The following is a 20,797-nucleotide window of genomic DNA, read 5'->3' on the forward strand; positions in this document are numbered from 1 at the left end:
CACATGAAAAATGCCAAAAAATGTGATTAGTGCAAGGCGACATGCTGACGAGATTTTAAATGTCGGTGTTTATGCAGCTGATGCCGTTACACTCATGTGTAAATGCTGCCAACTGCAGAGTTATGTTTGAACGAAATGTAATCAAAATTCTCTTGCAAAGCACGTAAAAAGTGACAAAAATGTAGTGCTACTACGCACTCCAATCTGTGTATGTACGTGGTTACAAAAATATAAACACTCTAATGTTGTGATTTTAACAATATCAACAAGATAAATGCTAGCAGTAAGGTATGAACATACTATATAGGCCACTTTATTGCACAGAACTAAATGTAGGTATGTTATTACCGCTCTTAAATGATACTGCAGCAAAGGACAAATAATCAAAATTAATATTACTATCTGTTAGGCACATAAACATACACTATAGTTATAACGGTTCGTTATATACAAAATAAACAGTTCAACGCAGATTGTAAATTTTGATGTTTTTTATTTTATTTTAATAGAATGTTTCACAGACGATTCCAAACACTTTCAAAAGAGGTTACTCATTCAGTCCACATACATCTGCCCGTCGAAAAACTGCTGGTAGCTCGCATGACGAGAAATTACCGGAAAATAATCGCGTAGATTGAGTCCTTCAGTAATGTTTTACTGCAAGTACAAAAAAATGGGACGACCTCGAAGAGGACCGCACCCAGCGAAAACGAATTCCGCCCCGAGCCAACATGCCTACGAAGGTGGCCGCAATTTCTAATTCAGTTATATCCAAAACGAAAAAAAAGAAAATTAGGTTGATTTAAATATAGGCCTGGCTCCGACCACCAACGTGAAATGATCTCTTCGCAAATTACATGATAATTTAGCGAGAAGCCATCGAACGCGACCTACTCGTCCAGCGTTCGACAGACGACTGGTGAACTCACGAACTCGTCTCCTCCACGCAGGGAGTAGACGTCACATGACCTCACCGACCAATCACACGCACTCTTCATTCACGCTACAGATATCAGCCAATCACAGAACAAGTTACAATACATGAAAAAACCTTTTACACACAGAACTCTGGGCTTCCCCTGATCAGTCTCTTTTCAATTTCACATCGAAATCGGGGACTTCCATTCTCGTTCTCTCTCCCACACCGTGAGAGAGCAGTTATCACCCAGTTCCCATGCAGGGGGGGAATTACCGTCTTTATCTCGGTTGGCGAGGAAGCACTGTTCCTTTCTCACTCCCACTTACAGGCCTCTCATGCCTCTCTTTCTAACCATCACTCCAGCCCAGACACAGTCCCGTGATTTATAATAATATTACAACACGTTAATAAAATTTAAGAACAATAATTATAATACAAATTACTTTACAACATTAAAATCATTTAGAAATAACCTGAAAAAGTAGGCCCAAACATGCAAAAATCTAATACAGCGGCTCATTTGTGAAAAATTACATAAAAAATAGTACTGATTGAAAATGTCTAATAAAATAATCAATACCTTCTTAAAAACATAGCAAGTGAAAAATATCAACCCTAAAATATATAACAAACAGTAAAATATCATTAGAAAGACTTTTTAAGAAATATTTACATGCATAAAAATAGTTTAAAAGAAAAATTATTTAATTAGGAGGCCAGGGTTCTGCAACATTACATTACCCCCCCAACTTTTCAATTAAATTAACACTACATTTAATTGAAAAGTTACAAAAGTGAAAAACTAATCTGTACAAAACAAATACAAAACATCCTCAGAAATAAATGCATCCAGTCGTTACTACCCTTGTTTATATAGAAATACAAAATGTTGTTACTTAAAAACTGCAACAACCTCAATTCTTTTGTTAAAAAGCCAAAATTTGAAAACATACCTCTTACTACAAAATGTCAACAACTCTTCACCAACGGTTATCTCTCTCTCATCAGTGCAAAATACAAATAACTTTGAAACTGGTCTCTCTATAAGCTTCAAGCAGACACCCCCTGGTCAACGAAGAATCTTCAATAACAACAAAAAACTCTGAACAACTTACTTTTACAACTGTGGAAACATCAACACCAGCTGCAATAAACTTCATAACTACCTCAATGACGACGAAAATCTTAAACTCCAGGAATTACGTCTCCATGACTACCTCGATGACGACGAATACAAAAACTTCAACTCCAGGAATTACGTCTCCATGACCACCTTGACGACGATAAAAACTTCTCAACGACGATAAAAACTTCTAACCTCAATGACGACGACAAATAACCTCAAAACAAATTATCTCCATTAAAATCCCTTAAAAAAAAACCGCTGTTACTCTGATTCTCTGCTGCTTCTGACAAACTCCTCAAATCCCACGAAATAACCACTTTAACTCACAAATCCACCAATATCTCCACTCCTCATATCTGCACCAACAAAACATTGACAACACTATCGCTTCAAAACTGTTGACACCAAATTTTCCTAAATTCCCTCAAAAAAAATAACTTATCAAATTTTAAATATCTTCACAATACCACTATCATAACTTCAAACCACTGGACAACACTTATTTCAAAATTAGAACTAGTCTGCTCAACCTTGATAACCCATGAACTACAACTTCTACTAAATGCTTCAACTTCCTAACACACAGAAACTCACATAATAAATCTTCCACAACAAATACAACTCCAGAAAACATTAAATTAGTTATTGAAATTTTAAAACTTTTTCATAACACACTACATCATCACTTATCATATTCAAAATTTCTTATTAAAATGTTACACCTCATAACATTTATACCAAATACACACAAACTTAATTCTGCATCAACACACTGAATTTCCATTTGTTGACATTATTCACTTACATCTCTTAGTATCATTAACCATTATATAAAAAATATATTAAAAAAAAAACCATCATCATACATAAAAATACACAAAGTTCCTCCAACTTCCTTCTCCATCATTCCTAACTCCTGAGCTAGCCGAAAGGTAAGGGACGCCCAACTAAAACCCTTTTAGCTGCTAGTCAGCTCGGCCAACCTATTAATGAAATTTAAAACAAAAAATAATACAAAGCTATACACAAATATACACTGCACTTGTCAGTACACATCAAATTTTAAGCTTTAGATATCTCACTTAAATTTCCACAAACAACAAGTTGACAATTCTACAGTCATGGCATGACAAATACTTCATCAAGATACAATCGTATGTTTCTATTCTTCAAAAACAAATTACATGAACTAATGCCCTTCCTTAGGTTTCAAACCATATCTCCCCTTTCAGCAACAATCGCACATAAAATTAACCTTGATGAGGGGTGGGAGCGACCAAGGAGAAGGGACATACCCTTGCAAAAAAAAAACATCGGACTCCATGCCGGCAAACCTATTTAAAATTAACCTCCTGACCCCCCAGCTGCCTCACACACAAAAACAAAACATCTGCTGCTTATTTAGGACAATACAAAAAATTCACCTAAACTCTGGCCATCATGAACACACAACTGCTTCTGCAGCTTCAAAACTCGACGACTGTTATGCATTAACGTTTAGTATTACCTTTCATACCTTTAATATAGGATGTTGTCACCCTGTCATTCAATCCACAACAAACAATATGTGTCATTTTCATTTAAAATATTTAACTATTTCAAAATTATGTCATTTTCCAAAAAAATTAACTCATAATAAATTTCAGTTAACATCTTCCCATGAGACATAACATTAAACAACCAAAACATTACCCAAGTGCAATGCAATTCTCACAATGTAAAGTATTTCTTCACATTATATTTAGTAATTGTCTACTTAAAAGGAATTTATACCATTATTATTATTATTTCAAAACAGAAAATATTCACATTAACATAGTTATTTATCTTCCTTCTCTCAAAGAATCTTGTAAAAATTTGCCATTATAAATCTCATTTGTGCATTCCTATATTATACTATAACCATTCATCAAAAAATAATACAAAAACTCTACAAGATACCAATCATTATTAAAAGTATACAATTCAAAAAATACCAAAAAATTCTGAAAAACTTAACAAAAAAATGGCAAGAATTGCAAAAAAATTTAAAAAACATCAAACACGACAAAACTGGTTTTGACTCTACCCTTCCATCTTGGCAGTGGGCCAAACAAGTCTACATACACTGTTTCCAGAGGTTGCATCACCCCTGTCCATTTACCACTCATTTCTTCTGCCTTTGAACAGAACAAAAAACTGTTTACTATCTCGGCGATAGTTCTGTACACATGCTTCCACACAAAAAACCTCTGATCATGTTGTACATTTTTTCTCACATGTAGTAGTGCGAAAGTTTTGGTTTGTACACTATCCAATACACACAACCCACATCTTCGTACATTACTGCTTACATTTGTACAAAATTTCCCCTTTATCGTTTCTCTGCAATCTGTCAAACTCAACTCACTGAATACTTCCTCATCAAATTCGTCCTTAAGTGTATTTGAGAATGCTTTCATCTCATTCTCAACTCTTTCCATTTGTTTACACAAACCCCTGATCCTGTGTGTATTACCTCTGAATTTACTAATTTTTTCAACCACATTGTCCAAACATTCCCTGTTTCCCTCATCTAGGAAATTTTCACATTCATTCTCAATGTTTACCTGCTCATGTACATCATGTACAACAACTTCAACATTTTCTTTCGACACTATTATTTCCCTATCACATTTTCCTACATTTGCTTCATTTGCACATTCATCTACTTTGTTCGTACACGTGGCTACCTGTTTATTCATTTTAATTTCAAAGTTATCGAATTTGTTCTCCACCCTGCCGAATTCCTGTCGCAACTGTGTGCCTATTTCACTCCTTAACTCAGCAATCTCTTGTGAATTTACCTCAATTTTGTTGTTGATTTCTTTTCGTCCCTGAGAAAGTTCATTCTGTCCCTGTTTCATTTCCTGTTTTAATTCCTGTTTTAACTCCTGTTGTCCTTGCTTCATTTCCTGTTTTAACTCCTGTTTTAACTCCTGTTGTCCTTGCTTCATTTCCTGTTTTAACTCCTGTTGTCCCTGTTCAATTTTCTGGTTCATTGACAAAAGTAACTGCAAGATTTGGTCTGACCCCCCCATAACCTCAATTGGGCTGCTAATTGTGCGGGGTTCCATATCCTGACCTAGTTCGGCAGGATGTTCCATGTTTACAGGATTTTCCTGTCAACATGAAAAATCTTGCTCTATTAAACTTGTTTCCAAATTTGGATTTGACTGTTCGGAATTTTCTACATTTTCCTGAAAACCCATGAAATCTGATTCGCTGCTGTTGGTACTAGCGTTATCCATGTTGACATACACAAATTACCAAATTTTACACAAATACAAGTTAAACTCTCTAAACCAATACAAATAATACAGTTTTCTTAAATTTTCCACTTGCTATCATCGGCGATTCATCCCACGTTGTCCCGCGAAGTGACGATCTCGAAGTCCCGCGATGCGACAGGCCTGAAGTCCCACGGTGCCTTGGGTCGCTGTCCCTCGAAGTACCGTTTTCCGTCGTTTCTCTGGAACACTTCACTCGCTGAAACAGCTCGTAGACACTCGTCGCGAAGAAAAACCGCCTTCGCCGCTCAGCTGCGCCGATAATTCTGGAAACACTTTGCCGTTTTCTTCTAAACTGTTCACTATTTATCGTAGATTGTTGTTATTTGAGGTTATCGTAGTCGCAAACTTGTTTTGAGAATGTTTATATTTTTTATTTACTGCCGAAAATGTCCGTCTTAACCTCAGGGTCGTGTCCAAATTCAAGCCGCGCGGCCGGGCGCCAAATATAACGGTTCGTTATATACAAAATAAACAGTTCAACGCAGATTGTAAATTTTGATGTTTTTTATTTTATTTTAATAGAATGTTTCACAGACGATTCCAAACACTTTCAATTCTGATGTCTCTTTATTAATAATTGGTGATTTTAATGTTCCAGGCATTGTCTGGCCTCAATTACATACCCAAAATATAGTTCATTCAAATATTAAGTCGAAAGCCAGATCATTAATCAACTTTGTATCAGCAAGAGGTTTAATTCAGCTTAATCAAACTCAACCTTCGGCCCAACTCTTGGACCTATGTCTCACTAATATTGAATCATGTCTGGTTAGCAAAGCTCTGGAACCACTAGTTAAAGAAGATAGCTTTCATCCTGCATTAGAGATAAACTTCCAATTTGATATGTCAATAAACGATAATACACCGTCTTCATATAAAAACTATAAGATTGGTGACTATCTCAGCCTTTTTATTGCTCTTAGGGACCATGACTGGTCAATTTTATACAATTCTAAAAATATAAATACCATGGTTGACTACTTAACGTGTACAATGAATGATCTTATAGATTTATTTGTACCTACTACTATTAAAAAGGCTAAAAAATATCCCCTATGGTATTCCAACCAACTAATAAAATCTCTTAAGAAGAAATCGCACTATCATAAATTATATAAACGAAATCTGAATCCTTTTTACTATTTATTATTCTCAGATTACCGTAAGGAAACTAAATCACTTATGTGTAGGGATAAAACAAACTGGCTTTGTAATATTAACAATAAAATTAAGCAAAACCCTAAAAAATTTTGGAATTATGTTAAAATAATGAGAAAGGGTTATAGTCAGCATCCCTCAATTAAAATTAATAACTCAATTACAGATAATAATTATTTAATTGCAAATTCCTTTGCTGAATATTTTTCAAGTGTCTATGTTACTACAAATAACACAAATAACCAAAACATATCTCCTTGTTGTTCATACAATATTCCAATGTCTAATATCTCGATTAGTTTAGTCCTATGGAGTATAAAAACCTTAAAATCTACATTGTCCACAGGACCTGATAACATACCAAATTTTATCATCAAAGGTTGCTCCTTAATCCTTGCTCCTCTCTTACAGCATATATATAATTTCAGTATTCTAAATAGCATCTACCCTGATAAATGGAAAATTGCCAAGGTTATTCCTGTACACAAAAAGGGCAAAACTTCTATTGTTTCAAATTATAGGCCTATATCCCTGTTAAATGGATTTGCCAAAATTTTTGACAAAATAATATTTAAACACTTAGCGTTTAACGTAAATAATAGATTGTCTGATTCACAGCATGGGTTCAGAACAGGTAAAACAACCATGACAAACTTAGTCTCCTTTCTTAATCCTATTTATTCAGAAGTCATCACACGTGGTCAAGTAGATGTTTGTTACTTTGATTTAGCTAAAGCTTTCGACACTGTTACTACTAAGTAAATGTTCCAAAATTGGGCTAAGTGATAAATATTTATCATGGTTAACAAGCTATTTAAATAACAGAAACTTTTATGTTTCAGTACAGAATATAAGTTCAGATCTCCACCCAACTCCTTCTGGCGTCCCGCAAGGTGGCACACTATCTCCTTTACTTTTCAATATCTACATTGATGATATAATATCTGGATTAAAGAACTCAGTTGGCACTCTTTTTGCCGATGACTTAAAGATATATAGAAAAATCTCTTCATATCATGACAGCTATCTTCTACAATGTGATATTACAGAAATTGCAAATTGGTGCACAAATAATTTGGTCAATCTAAACATGGAAAAAACTGCTATCATTACCTTCTCTAGAAAAACCTACCCATTGCAATATGAATACAAACTTGATAACTCACCTATTAAAAAATCTCAACATGTCAAAGACCTAGGAATTTTACTGGATCAAAAACTATTTTTTCATCTTCACATTGAAAACATTATCTCGGTATCTAACAAAATACTTGGTCTAATTAAATTTATCACCTTTAACACCTCCAATATTGACTCTATTCTCTCCCTCTATACAGCTCTAATAAGATCAAAACTTGAATATGGTTCTATTATATGGAACAGCATCAATAACACTGATATTGAAAAGCTTGACAGGATTCAATCTAAAGTATCTGACTATATTAACAAAAAATTAAATACCATCAATAACATAGATTTAAATTCCCTCCTTGGTTCATTATCAACTAGAAGAAAGATCTTAGATGCCATTTTTGTCTTCCATTGTTATTATGGTAATCTTATATGTCCTCATATATTTGATGTTACTGGCATTAAAATTCCTTCTTTTAATAGCCGTAACCCACCTTTTTTGTGCACACTTTTAAATACAAATGATATTATATATAGACTTGTTAACAATTTTAATATGTATGTTAATCACTTACAACCTACCAGAGAGAAAAAACTTGGTAAAAAAATTATTATTTCGGCATCCAAAGATTAATTATCTTTATGCTCTAATGTTATTACCTAAATTATTTAATACCAGATGTATTAATCTAAGGATACCAACTGTATTTTTCCACATAATATTATATGTTCTGTATTTATACATTTATTACTCTCATGAAACATTTTTGTTATTTTAAGTACTTTTCAGAAGTTAAGCACTCATATGGATATTTGTATGTTATGTTGTCTTGTCTTTGTTTGTCCTACTTTTTGTTGTTCTTATAATTTATTGTTCTGTTCTGTTACTGTATTTGTTTTTTTTACATGTCTTACATGTTGTGCCCACCGTTGGAGCCTTGTGCTGTTGGTGTGGCATGTAACAAATAAATAAATAAATAAATAAATAAAAATAAAAGAGGTTACTCATTCAGTCCACATACATCTGCCCGTCGAAAAACTGCTGGTAGCTCGCATGACGAGAAATTACCGGAAAATAATCGCGTAGATTGAGTCCTTCAGTAATGTTTTACTGCAAGTACAAAAAAATGGGACGACCTCGAAGAGGACCGCACCCAGCGAAAACGAATTCCGCCCCGAGCCAACATGCCTACGAAGGTGGCCGCAATTTCTAATTCAGTTATATCCAAAACGAAAAAAAAAGAAAATTAGGTTGATTTAAATATAGGCCTGGCTCCGACCACCAACGTGAAATGATCTCTTCGCAAATTACATGATCATTTAGCGAGAAGCCATCGAACGCGACCTACTCGTCCAGCGTTCGACAGACGACTGGTGAACTCACGAACTCGTCTCCTCCACGCAGGGAGTAGACGTCACATGACCTCACCGACCAATCACAAGCACTCTTCATTCACGCTACAGATATCAGCCAATCACAGAACAAGTTACAATACATGAAAAAACCTTTTACACACAGAACTCTGGGCTTCCCCTGATCAGTCTCTTTTCAATTTCACATCGAAATCGGGGACTTCCATTCTCGTTCTCTCTCCCACACCGTGAGAGAGCAGTTATCACCCAGTTCCCATGCAGGGGGGGAATTACCGTCTTTATCTCGGTTGGCGGGGAAGCACTGTTCCTTTCTCACTCCCACTTACAGGCCTCTCATGCCTCTCTTTCTAACCATCACTCCAGCCCAGACACAGTCCCGTGATTTATAATTATATTACAACACGTTAATAAAATTTAAGAACAATAATTATAATACAAATTACTTTACAACATTAAAATCATTTAGAAATAACCTGAAAAAGTAGGCCCAAACATGCAAAAATCTAATACAGCGGCTCATTTGTGAAAAATTACATAAAAAATAGTACTGATTGAAAATGTCTAATAAAATAATCAGTACCTTCTTAAAAACATAGCAAGTGAAAAATATCAACCCTAAAATATATAACAAACAGTAAAATATCATTAGAAAGACTTTTTAAGAAATATTTACATGCATAAAAATAGTTTAAAAGAAAAATTATTTAATTAGGAGGGCAGGGTTCTGCAACATTACATAGTGTAGGTCAACCGGGAATTTATCTCAATTAATAGTATATAGTCATGATGTTAGGTTCTGATACTATAAATAAATAGGCTCTTGGGATGAATTCTTAATAATATTAATAGGGATGGACCAATCAAATCATCAAATACCATTAAATCCTTAGTATTTGAAGGATTCAATATTCGAGGAAAAAGATTCAAAGAAAAATACTAGAGAAAATGAAATAAATTACAAAATACAAAATTGATAACCTCTAAAGTTTAATACATTATTTTTTTCTTCATACCTGTCCTGTTTACATTCCCCAATATATTGTACTTTTAACACGTAATTATATAAATAAATTTGCAACAAGTATTGATTAAAGAAACTTAGGTCATGAATAAAACATTTAAAGGTTGAATGTTTCAACAGCATACTTGATATTTTTCATTTCTTGTATATTATTTGATTTTGGACCCTTGAGACCTAGATTCGAATTTCAGGGGTATATTCGAAGTACTTTTTGGGATTCGAATTTGAAATTCAGAATCGATAAAATTAGGATTCAACCCATCACTATATATTTTATAACTATTATATATGTCGAAACAGTAGCAAGCAGTACAATTTGTACTCATAATATTTTAAACAAAAAGAATGAAAACTAGTGAAGTGTTTTCAGAATTTTCCCTTTTCTTCTGTTATTTTTCAGACAGCTCCAAGGATGAGCAACCAAAATTTCAAAAGGGTGTGCCACCGTTGGGTGATCAAAAATTCTATAAGTATTTTCAGAATTACTCTATGGAGTATATTTCCTAAAATGCCAATATCTATAATGTAAAATGTGTTCTAGTTGGGCGCCGTGAAAACTCTATAAAGTACTAGTGCTGTGATTGTGTATGTAGCACAACTACTAACCTCTACAGAATATTAACTAAAATATGTCTTGTTATGTTGATAGTGAAAATAAATTATTCTCAAGTTGTATGTACTGGTGTAGTTTGACTCAGTGTGAATACCAAACAATAAAATGTCGTATAATTCCTTAGCAGTATGTCTCCTTCTCTTTGGTGTAAGTATTCTGACCTTAAAATCAACAAATATAAGTAGTGTGTTTAAAAACATTAACTTCTCTATGACTGCTGATCTCAGTGTAATAAAAACTAATTATTCTTTCAAGACAATCCAAGCTAAATATTTCTGTCTATCTGGTTTAACATACACATGATATGTAAGTATGGATATCAATCGGAAAAATAAAATATAATGAAAATTTAACTTTTTACTAGGGTCAAAATCATGGTTGTATGGGTGACAATACTCTTTTGCAACATATCCAACTGTAACATGAAAAGTGACAGAGTCAATGATTAGCAAGCAACATACAAATACCTTTGAGACAATTATTCATGTTTAAATAGGTTTTTCATTAAACAAAATTTCAATATCCGTTATACTTAAATGTCTTTCAGAACTAATTACGTTTTACGTAATTGTATCACTGAATAATAGTTTGGTTATCAGTCAATATTTTAAATATTATTGAAACACATTTTAACTGGCAAATTAGTCTTTTCTTTGTTTTTACTAGCTCAGTCTCTTTCGGTAGATCAAACTGTCTCAAGACTTCTGGACCTGGGGATATTCTTTAAACATTCAAGACAATTAATGACTTTAACAGATTTTAACTTTGATATCGTACATATTACTGATCAATGTCAGTTAACCAGGTCCAGTATGTACAAGCTACAAGTCTTTACGTAGTTAAGTAGTATTAAGTTGTTTTGCGAGTTTCAAATTAGGTCTTGATCGTAAACATCATAGTTTAAGATATCTTGCCATTAAAATAGGACAGGTAACTTCTCGCTGTTCTTGTTAATTCGGGGATGGGGCAAACAAACCTCGTCGCGTCGTTACAATACCAAGAGGCTGTGGAAAACCTCTCCGAACCCCTGTCTCTCCTCCGATGTTGCTGGTTAGATCTCACTCTCCTCCGATGTCGCTGGTTGGGTCTCCGTCTTGATGCACCTCCTCTCGTGCTGCTGGTACTCCAGCAGGACTGGCGTCGGTCACCTGGAGTCGTCTAGAAGGATGATGTCCTCCGGTACACCGTCTACGATGCCGTCTACCGCTGTCGAACTCCTTCCATATCGAAGATTGATAGTCCTTTTCTTCGTTTCTTCTTAATTCGTCGTTGATCCAGTTCTATTTATGCTGTTAGTCAAAACTTATCGTCGTCGTCGATTCTTTAGTAGAGCTTCGAACATCGGTAACTACCTCTTCTTCATTGTGTAGTTCCGGTATTTATTATAAAATCATCAATTTCACGTAGATTCTAGCTATTCAGTCGTCGTACCAATGTTTTACGTGATATTCTTACATTCATTTATGACTAAATCACGGAGCTCTTTCTCTCTAATCCTTCTCCCATGATAGTAGAACAGAAACTCCAGTTCCAATTTGTTTCAAACAGTCAAAGCTTTCTCTATTGAACACTCTCCGAAATCACACTGGAAATACTAAATTCTTTAAATAAAATATATGCGCAGTCGAGCGTCCAATCACATATACTCTTTCCTCAGTAATGACCCAAAAACAATATTAAAAGGTGTAAGCTCATTTCCTATTCGTCGCCGTTTAACAAATGTTTGCAAAGACATTTCATAAAATTATTACTTAGATAAAACATGAAAATACTTAAAGAGTAAAACCAAATTGACCTGACCATAGAGATACAATACTGGTAAATATAATTCATAACAGGACTAAGACAAAGTCATAGAGGTAAGAAGTAAAATAATAAACATAAAATTCATTTCTATTGAGGGCTTCTCAAATACCTCTATAGAATAGTCCCCTTCAGAAATGTGACTAACGAACTATACTCTGATATAGGTCTTAGGACCATTTCTCATCATACAAACATCTCATCTATATTCTAATTATTTGCAGAAAATTTACATTTCATATTATTGACCTTATTTACATACTTACTTGCAAACATAGAGTATTGTCACCGATATATGTCTTCAAACGGACATATGTGTAACAGTGTATACTATTCTACAGGAGTGTAATATTTCCTCAACTGCGTTATATTATAGTGTCCTATTACTTGTTTCGTTTTAATGTCAGACAGTTCGTAACAGTTACTTCTAATAATCTTCGTGATCATATATGGTCCATCGAAGAGTAGAAATAGCTTCTTAGTAACGTACTTCCAAAATTGGCTTACTGGATTCGTTCTCTTGAGTACTAAATCTCCACAATTAAAACTCATCTTGCTGGAATCTTTCTGGTATTTTCTCCGAAGATCCGCCGTGGATGTCAACTTGGCTGCGACCAACTCTTCAGTTTCCTTCTGTATCTCGACTAATTCTTTATCTTCTGCGGCCAGAGCTTCATCGTGATGTCTCGGTAGTAACGATGACGGTATTATCAATGATCTTTTTCCTGTTAACGCTTCATATGGAGTAACACTGGTAGAACTGTGTACAGTATTATTCAAAATGCATTCAATGAACGTTAATTTACTCATCCAGTTCTGCTGTGTATCGTGGCAGAATGTCCGCAACATATTACCAAGTGTGCGCATTTGTCTCTCCACAGGATTACTCTGCGGGTGTCTCACCGAAGACGTGGTGGGTACGATTTGCAGTTTTCTGAGTCCTTCTTGCCAAACTTGACTCATGAATTGTGTGGCATGATCTGAAATAATTTTCTCCGGTCGACCCACTTCCGCGATAAACTGTTTAACTTTCTGGAATACTATCTTGCTGGTGGCATTGACTATGGGATACAACTTGGTGTATTTTGTAAATAAATCTACCATCACGAACACATATTTCACCCCGGCTGTTGATCTAGGTAATGGTCCCAATACATCCACTGATACCAACTGCAGTGGTCTCTCCGGAAGGATAGGTTTAAACTCACCTTCGAGATTTTGTTGGGCATGTTTCGCTTTCTGACACAAGTCGCACGATCGAGTAATGGCGGCGACTGACTTGTGCAGATTCGGAGAGTATAGCTGCCTAATCAATGACTGTGTCAGCTTCTTTGAACCAATATGCCCGCAATTCCTATGAACCTCCCAAATAATCGAGTTGATGTTTCGCTTCGGTATTACCGGCTTCCATGGCTCTTCAAATCTGGCTTTTCCCTTGCTATGATTGAACAATACTCCCTCCGACATGCAGTATCTCTCCTCTAACCTAGTTGGAACCTCTGAACCCTTCAATTTATCTATTATGACCTTGCAGAATTCATCTTCCTGTTGCAGTTGAGCTATCTGGTCAAAAACATTCTTGATTGTTGCGTTATCTTTAAGTTGTTGTGTCACAAGATTAGCTACCAAAAATTCCTTGGAGTTCTTCCTCGGTGTCAATTCATCATTCAATACATCGGGTATTCGACTTAGGTAATCGGCGACTACATTCTCTTTCCCTTTAATGTGGCATATTTCCAAGTCAAACTCTTGCATCAGCAAGCACCATCGTGTCAGCCTGCTACCAAAAATTTTGCCTGCTTTTAGACACATCAGGGCTTGATGGTCAGTCATTAGCTTTATATGTTCTCCCAGAAGCAGGTCTCGAAACTTCTGCAGAGCCCATATTATTGCTAGTGTCTCTTTCTCCGTGACCGTGTAATTTCGCTCTGCCGAATTCAATGTTCTACTCGCCATCGCTACGGTACGTTCTACTCCCTCATCGTCCATTTGCGCGAGCTTCGCCCCTAAGGCATAATCAGATGCGTCTGTGTATAGTAGAAATTCCCGACCTAACATGGGATGATAGATGACTCGTTCTTCGAGAAAGACCTTCTTGAGTTCTTCAAAAGCTTCCCGCTGTTCTGCTTCCCATTTCCACAGCTTGTCCTTCTTGAGTAGATCAAACAATGGGACTGCGATCTTGGCTATCTTGTCGCTGTAATTTCGGTAAAACCCGATAACTCCCAGGAATGTACGTAGTTGTTTAACATTCTTTGGTGTAGGGAAGTTGGAAATACTGTTCAATTTTTCAGGATCGGTATGAATTCCGGTCGGTGTCAGAATATGCCCTAGAAATGGTAACTCTTGTCGGCAAAATACGGATTTTCGCAGCTTCACCGTCATTCCTGCGTCACGTAGTTTCGTTAGGACAATGCCGATATGCTCCAGGTGTTCTTCGAATGATGACGATGTAATCAAAATGTCGTCGACATATGCTCGCGCGAATCCTTTGCACTCAGATCCTAGCGTTTCGTCCAGACAACGAGTAAACTCAGCTACCGCATTACATAAGCCGAACGGCATGACTTGGAACACATACTGCGAGTTCTTGAATAGGAATGATGTGTACTGTCTAGATCTTTCTTCTAAGGGTATTTGCCAGTACCCTGCCGACAAATCAAGTGTGGTTAGAAACTTGACACCCTGATATAATCGCAGAATATCATTCGTTGGTCTCGGACTTTCCCGATCTCGAACAGTAATTTTGTTGATCTCCCTCGCGTCAAGGCATAAACGTACTGTTCCGTCTTTCTTTCGCACACAGAGTATCGCATTCGTGAATGGGCTAGGCGCTCGCTTTATTACATTCCATTCCAACATTAAGTCTAGATATTCTTCAGCCTCTTTCAAATATTTCGCCGGGATGGGATACGACTTTTTATGGAATGGTTCACCGGGTATGACCTGAATACTAGCTGTATATAATTTGTTTAACCCAGGTTTTTCGGAAAATATATTTTGAAAATTTCTTAAGACATGAAGAAGATTATTTCTACCGGTTTCATTTACCATGGTAATTCCCTTTACAGCTTCTATTAAATCAGCTCCGGTCGCCATCAAATTTATGTCACTATTAATACACGAAGTTTCCTTATGAATGATTGCAATGCATTTTTCCGAAACTTCCCAATTTTCAGTAGTTTTCGTATTTTCTGTGTCATCCATAGCAGTTACCATCCAACCTGCAAAATTCAAAATTATTTTATGGCTAGTTAGAAAGTCTACACCGAAAATTACTGGTTTAGCCAATCCTTTTACGATTAATACATTAATGTACTTGGTGCTACCTAAACCTTCTACTTCCAATAAGGTCTGACGATTAATGATGGGACTAGCCCTTGATGTAACCCCTAGAATCTTTAAACTCGGTACTGGCATTCTCGGTAATGATATTCCGGTGCTCTCTATCATGGCTACGCAGTCTTCGCTGATGCAGGATATCTCTGCGCCGCTGTCTAATAGTACAGGCACTTTAACTCCGTTTAAAGTTAACGATATCTCCGGACATAGTGCTTGTTTCGCTTGAACTTCGGTTTCTGTGGGCTCGCTGAGTAAAAATTCACGCTCGTTTTCTTTGAACATAATGGTGTGTATGCTTCGACAATTATTCTTGTCATTTGCGTCGGGATCCAATTTTATACTAGCCCCGTCTAACTTACAATTAGGGACTGACGTGCGGAGCGGGTTTTCGCCATCCCTAATTAGTTTACCGCACTGTCCTTAAATCCTCTAATTTGCTCTTGTGACAAATTAGCAAATCCATTATTTGCATTCGGTGAAATCAAAAATGTGTTATTACCTCCTTGGTTTGTATCTGAGCGTCTGCTAGATTGCATGCGCGGCCATTCCGTGTTGCTTTGCTCGTGACTTGGCGCTATAGAATATGAATTTCTTTCTCCTTGTCGCGCGTCGTGAATGGTGGTGCTAAAGCTGTTCCCTTTTTCAGACGGTACAAACGTTTGTGCATTTATGCTGTACTGACCTCCGGAATGATTATTGTAATTTGCCGATCGTTCTTTCGTTGTTCGATTTTCGCCTGAATTCTCTCTGAAATTAACTGTCCCCTCCTGACGTTTATTCTCCCACTGTGATTCATTTTCGCGTCTGTCTTGTCGCTTCTCGTTTCTACGACGATAGTACTGTGGTTTATAAAATCCGTTACCATATCGCTGACCTCGATATCTATTGTGATACCAATTACTTCCGCAGTTTTCAACGTTCAGTGTGTGAATTTGAGGTTGTTTGTGTCCGCTGTTCTGCCCTTCATTTCGGTTGCGCCAGTTATTGTATAACGGTGTCTGTTGGTTCGTGTTCTTGCGCTCGTTAGTTTCTTTATGCGTTACCGTTTTATCGAGCTTAACGAGTCGTTCATACGTTAACAGTTGTTCCTTGAAATCTACAATATTACTGTATTGCCGTCCACTAAGTTGTAATTGATAATTGAGTGGTAATTGCGAAATTATCATGGCAATAAACTCTTCGTCTTCCATACGGCAATCAAGATAACGAGTTCTCTCGTACATATCGCTGATATGCGCCTCTAAATTTTGAAATTTACGATTTTCGAATTTTTCAGAATGCAACTGTATTCGCAAATTGCTTTGGATACGAGTATTCCAAAATTGGGATATGAAAGCTTTCTGAAACGATTCGTATGCGTGTACCGAATCTTTCGCCAACTCCCACCAATAATATGCCGTGTTTTTCAAGCAGTGGCTAACGCATTTCAATTTTTCTGCGTCTGTTAACTTAAATGTGTGGCAATATTCTCCAAACTGATTTAAGAATCTTCGAGGGTTTTCATTACTTTTCCCTGAATATGTTGGAACGTCATCCAACCATTTCTTAGAAGGGTGGTGTAGTGTAAGTACCGGATCTGCTGACATAATTGCAGTACTAATATTCGCGGGATTTCGCTCGGCTTCTATCATTATCGATTTGTTTACCGGCGTGTCTTCCTTGTCGGTATTACATTCGCTAGTGTGGTGAGTCGTTAGTTGGGGCGAGAATGTTGCGATGTGTCTGGATTCTCTTTCTATTTCCCCTATTTTCGCCTCTACCATATCTAACCTTCCTGTTAGACGCTCGCTTAAGTGTACTACTTTATCGTCAGTGCGTTTACTGAATATTTCTACACCTTCAATACGAGTGTGTACACTGGAAAACTTCTGTTGCATCTCGTGCTGTGTTTCAGTTAAGTCATGCCTGATTTCTGCTGTTTCATCTGCAATCCTGCCTAAAGTGTTATTTAAGACTTGCACTAAATTGTCTAGTCTTTCGGCGTTTTCTCGCTCCTTTTGTTCCCTTTCTAACTTCTCCTCCTGTTCTATACGCTCCCGTTCTTGTTTCTCCCGTTCCCGTTCTAGTTTCTCCTCCTGTTCTTTACGCTCCCGTTCTTGTTTCTCCCGTTCCCGTTCTAGTTTCTCCTCCTGTTCTTTACGCTCCCGTTCTTGTTTCTCCCGTTCCCGTTCTAGTTTCTCCTCCTGTTCTTTACGCTCCCGTTCTTGTTTCTCCCGTTCCCGTTCTAGTTTCTCCTCCTTCATGAACTGGAACAGTGCATCTAGGGTAACAGTTGGTGTCGGCGGCGAATGACCCAACTCCATTTCCTGCTGTGACTCCATACCAGTAGTCTCGATGTGCTGTTCTGGTACTACTTCTCTAGGTTCTCGTTCAGGACTAGAGTCAGAAGTGTCATTGCTACCTCTCAAAAAATATGACTTCCTACCTGTGTCTGTCATCTTGACAAAATAAAATTACTGTCTGTATTTTTCAAAGTGTCTTGAGTTGTTCAAAAAAAGATCATAAAATAGTCCCTAACGTTGGCTTACACGTTGTGCGCCAAAAATTCTGAAGTGTTTTCAGAATTTTCCCTTTTCTTCTGTTATTTTTCAGACAGCTCCAAGGATGAGCAACCAAAATTTCAAAAGGGTGTGCCACCGTTGGGTGATCAAAAATTCTATAAGTATTTTCAGAATTACTCTATGGAGTATATTTCCTAAAATGCCAATATCTATAATGTAAAATGTGTTCTAGTTGGGCGCCGTGAAAACTCTATAAAGTACTAGTGCTGTGATTGTGTATGTAGCACAACTACTAACCTCTACAGAATATTAACTAAAATATGTCTTGTTATGTTGATAGTGAAAATAAATTATTCTCAAGTTGTATGTACTGGTGTAGTTTGACTCAGTGTGAATACCAAACAATAAAATGTCGTATAATTCCTTAGCAGTATGTCTCCTTCTCTTTGGTGTAAGTATTCTGACCTTAAAATCAACAAATATAAGTAGTGTGTTTAAAAACATTAACTTCTCTATGACTGCTGATCTCAGTGTAATAAAAACTAATTATTCTTTCAAGACAATCCAAGCTAAATATTTCTGTCTATCTGGTTTAACATACACATGATATGTAAGTATGGATATCAATCGGAAAAATAAAATATAATGAAAATTTAACTTTTTACTAGGGTCAAAATCATGGTTGTATGGGTGACAATACTCTTTTGCAACATATCCAACTGTAACATGAAAAGTGACAGAGTCAATGATTAGCAAGCAACATACAAATACCTTTGAGACAATTATTCATGTTTAAATAGGTTTTTCATTAAACAAAATTTCAATATCCGTTATACTTAAATGTCTTTCAGAACTAATTACGTTTTACGTAATTGTATCACTGAATAATAGTTTGGTTATCAGTCAATATTTTAAATATTATTGAAACACATTTTAACTGGCAAATTAGTCTTTTCTTTGTTTTTACTAGCTCAGTCTCTTTCGGTAGATCAAACTGTCTCAAGACTTCTGGACCTGGGGATATTCTTTAAACATTCAAGACAATTAATGACTTTAACAGATTTTAACTTTGATATCGTACATATTACTGATCAATGTCAGTTAACCAGGTCCAGTATGTACAAGCTACAAGTCTTTACGTAGTTAAGTAGTATTAAGTTGTTTTGCGAGTTTCAAATTAGGTCTTGATCGTAAACATCATAGTTTAAGATATCTTGCCATTAAAATAGGACAGGTAACTTCTCGCTGTTCTTGTTAATTCGGGGATGGGGCAAACAAACCTCGTCGCGTCGTTACAATACCAAGAGGCTGTGGAAAACCTCTCCGAACCCCTGTCTCTCCTCCGATGTTGCTGGTTAGATCTCACTCTCCTCCGATGTCGCTGGTTGGGTCTCCGTCTTGATGCACCTCCTCTCGTGCTGCTGGTACTCCAGCAGGACTGGCGTCGGTCACCTGGAGTCGTCTAGAAGGATGATGTCCTCCGGTACACCGTCTACGATGCCGTCTACCGCTGTCGAACTCCTTCCATATCGAAGATTGATAGTCCTTTTCTTCGTTTCTTCTTAATTCGTCGTTGATCCAGTTCTATTTATGCTGTTAGTCAAAACTTATCGTCGTCGTCGATTCTTTAGTAGAGCTTCGAACATCGGTAACTACCTCTTCTTCATTGTGTAGTTCCGGTATTTATTATAAAATCATCAATTTCACGTAGATTCTAGCTATTCAGTCGTCGTACCAATGTTTTACGTGATATTATTACATTCATTTATGACTAAATCACGGAGCTCTTTCTCTCTAATCCTTCTCCCATGATAGTAGAACAGAAACTCAAGTTCCAATTTGTTTCAAACAGTCAAAGCTTTCTCTATTGAACACTCTCCGAAATCACACTGGAAATACTAAATTCTTTAAATAAAATATATGCGCAGTCGAGCGTCCAATCACATATACTCTTTCCTCAGTAATGACCCAAAAACAATATTAAAAGGTGTAAGCTCATTTCCTATTCGTCGCCGTTTAACAAATGTTTGCAAAGACATTTCATAAAATTATTACTTAGATAAAACATGAAAATACTTAAAGAGTAAAACCAAATTGACCTGACCATAGAGATACAATACTGGTAAATATAATTCATAACAGGACTAAGACAAAGTCATAGAGGTAAGAAGTAAAATAATAAACATAAAATTCATTTCTATTGAGGGCTTCTCAAATACCTCTATACTAGTTGAATTATTATTTACAACCCAAGATTTTGTTAGAATAAATAGGCCTTTCTGTGTAGGCCTAAGCTTGGAAAATTGTAGGAAATTAGAACGGGCACAATATCCAACAAAAGAATTATTGTGTTAAGATCTTTTCACGTACTATATGATGCACAACATTATTTAAGTTTATTTGATACAGTTAGTTTTTTTACAGGCTCCAACCAGTTAGAATCAGTGGATGGCATCACAATTGTACAAACAAGACCACTGGGCAGACGAGTGTTAGTT

General features: G+C 36.3%; 1 protein-coding gene across 6 annotated transcripts in view; it reads right to left on the reverse strand.

Moving 5' to 3' along the window:
* LOC134531837 (zinc finger protein 660-like) overlaps nt 1–20,797 on the reverse strand; it is a 116,983-nt gene that overhangs the window by 83,302 nt on the left and 12,884 nt on the right. Inside the window, exon 1 of one of the 6 annotated variants that reach the window (XM_063367815.1) lies at nt 5,405–5,968. The exons of the other annotated variants lie outside the window; for them this stretch is intronic. Coding sequence (XP_063223885.1) covers nt 5,405–5,414 — 10 coding nt within the window. The 5' untranslated portion in view covers nt 5,415–5,968. Of the gene's footprint in view, nt 1–5,404; nt 5,969–20,797 lie in introns of those variants that run through there. 6 annotated transcript variants of the gene reach the window in all.

Source organism: Bacillus rossius, chromosome 5, assembly GCF_032445375.1.
Source record: "Bacillus rossius redtenbacheri isolate Brsri chromosome 5, Brsri_v3, whole genome shotgun sequence".
NCBI lineage: Eukaryota > Metazoa > Arthropoda > Insecta > Phasmatodea > Bacillidae > Bacillus > Bacillus rossius.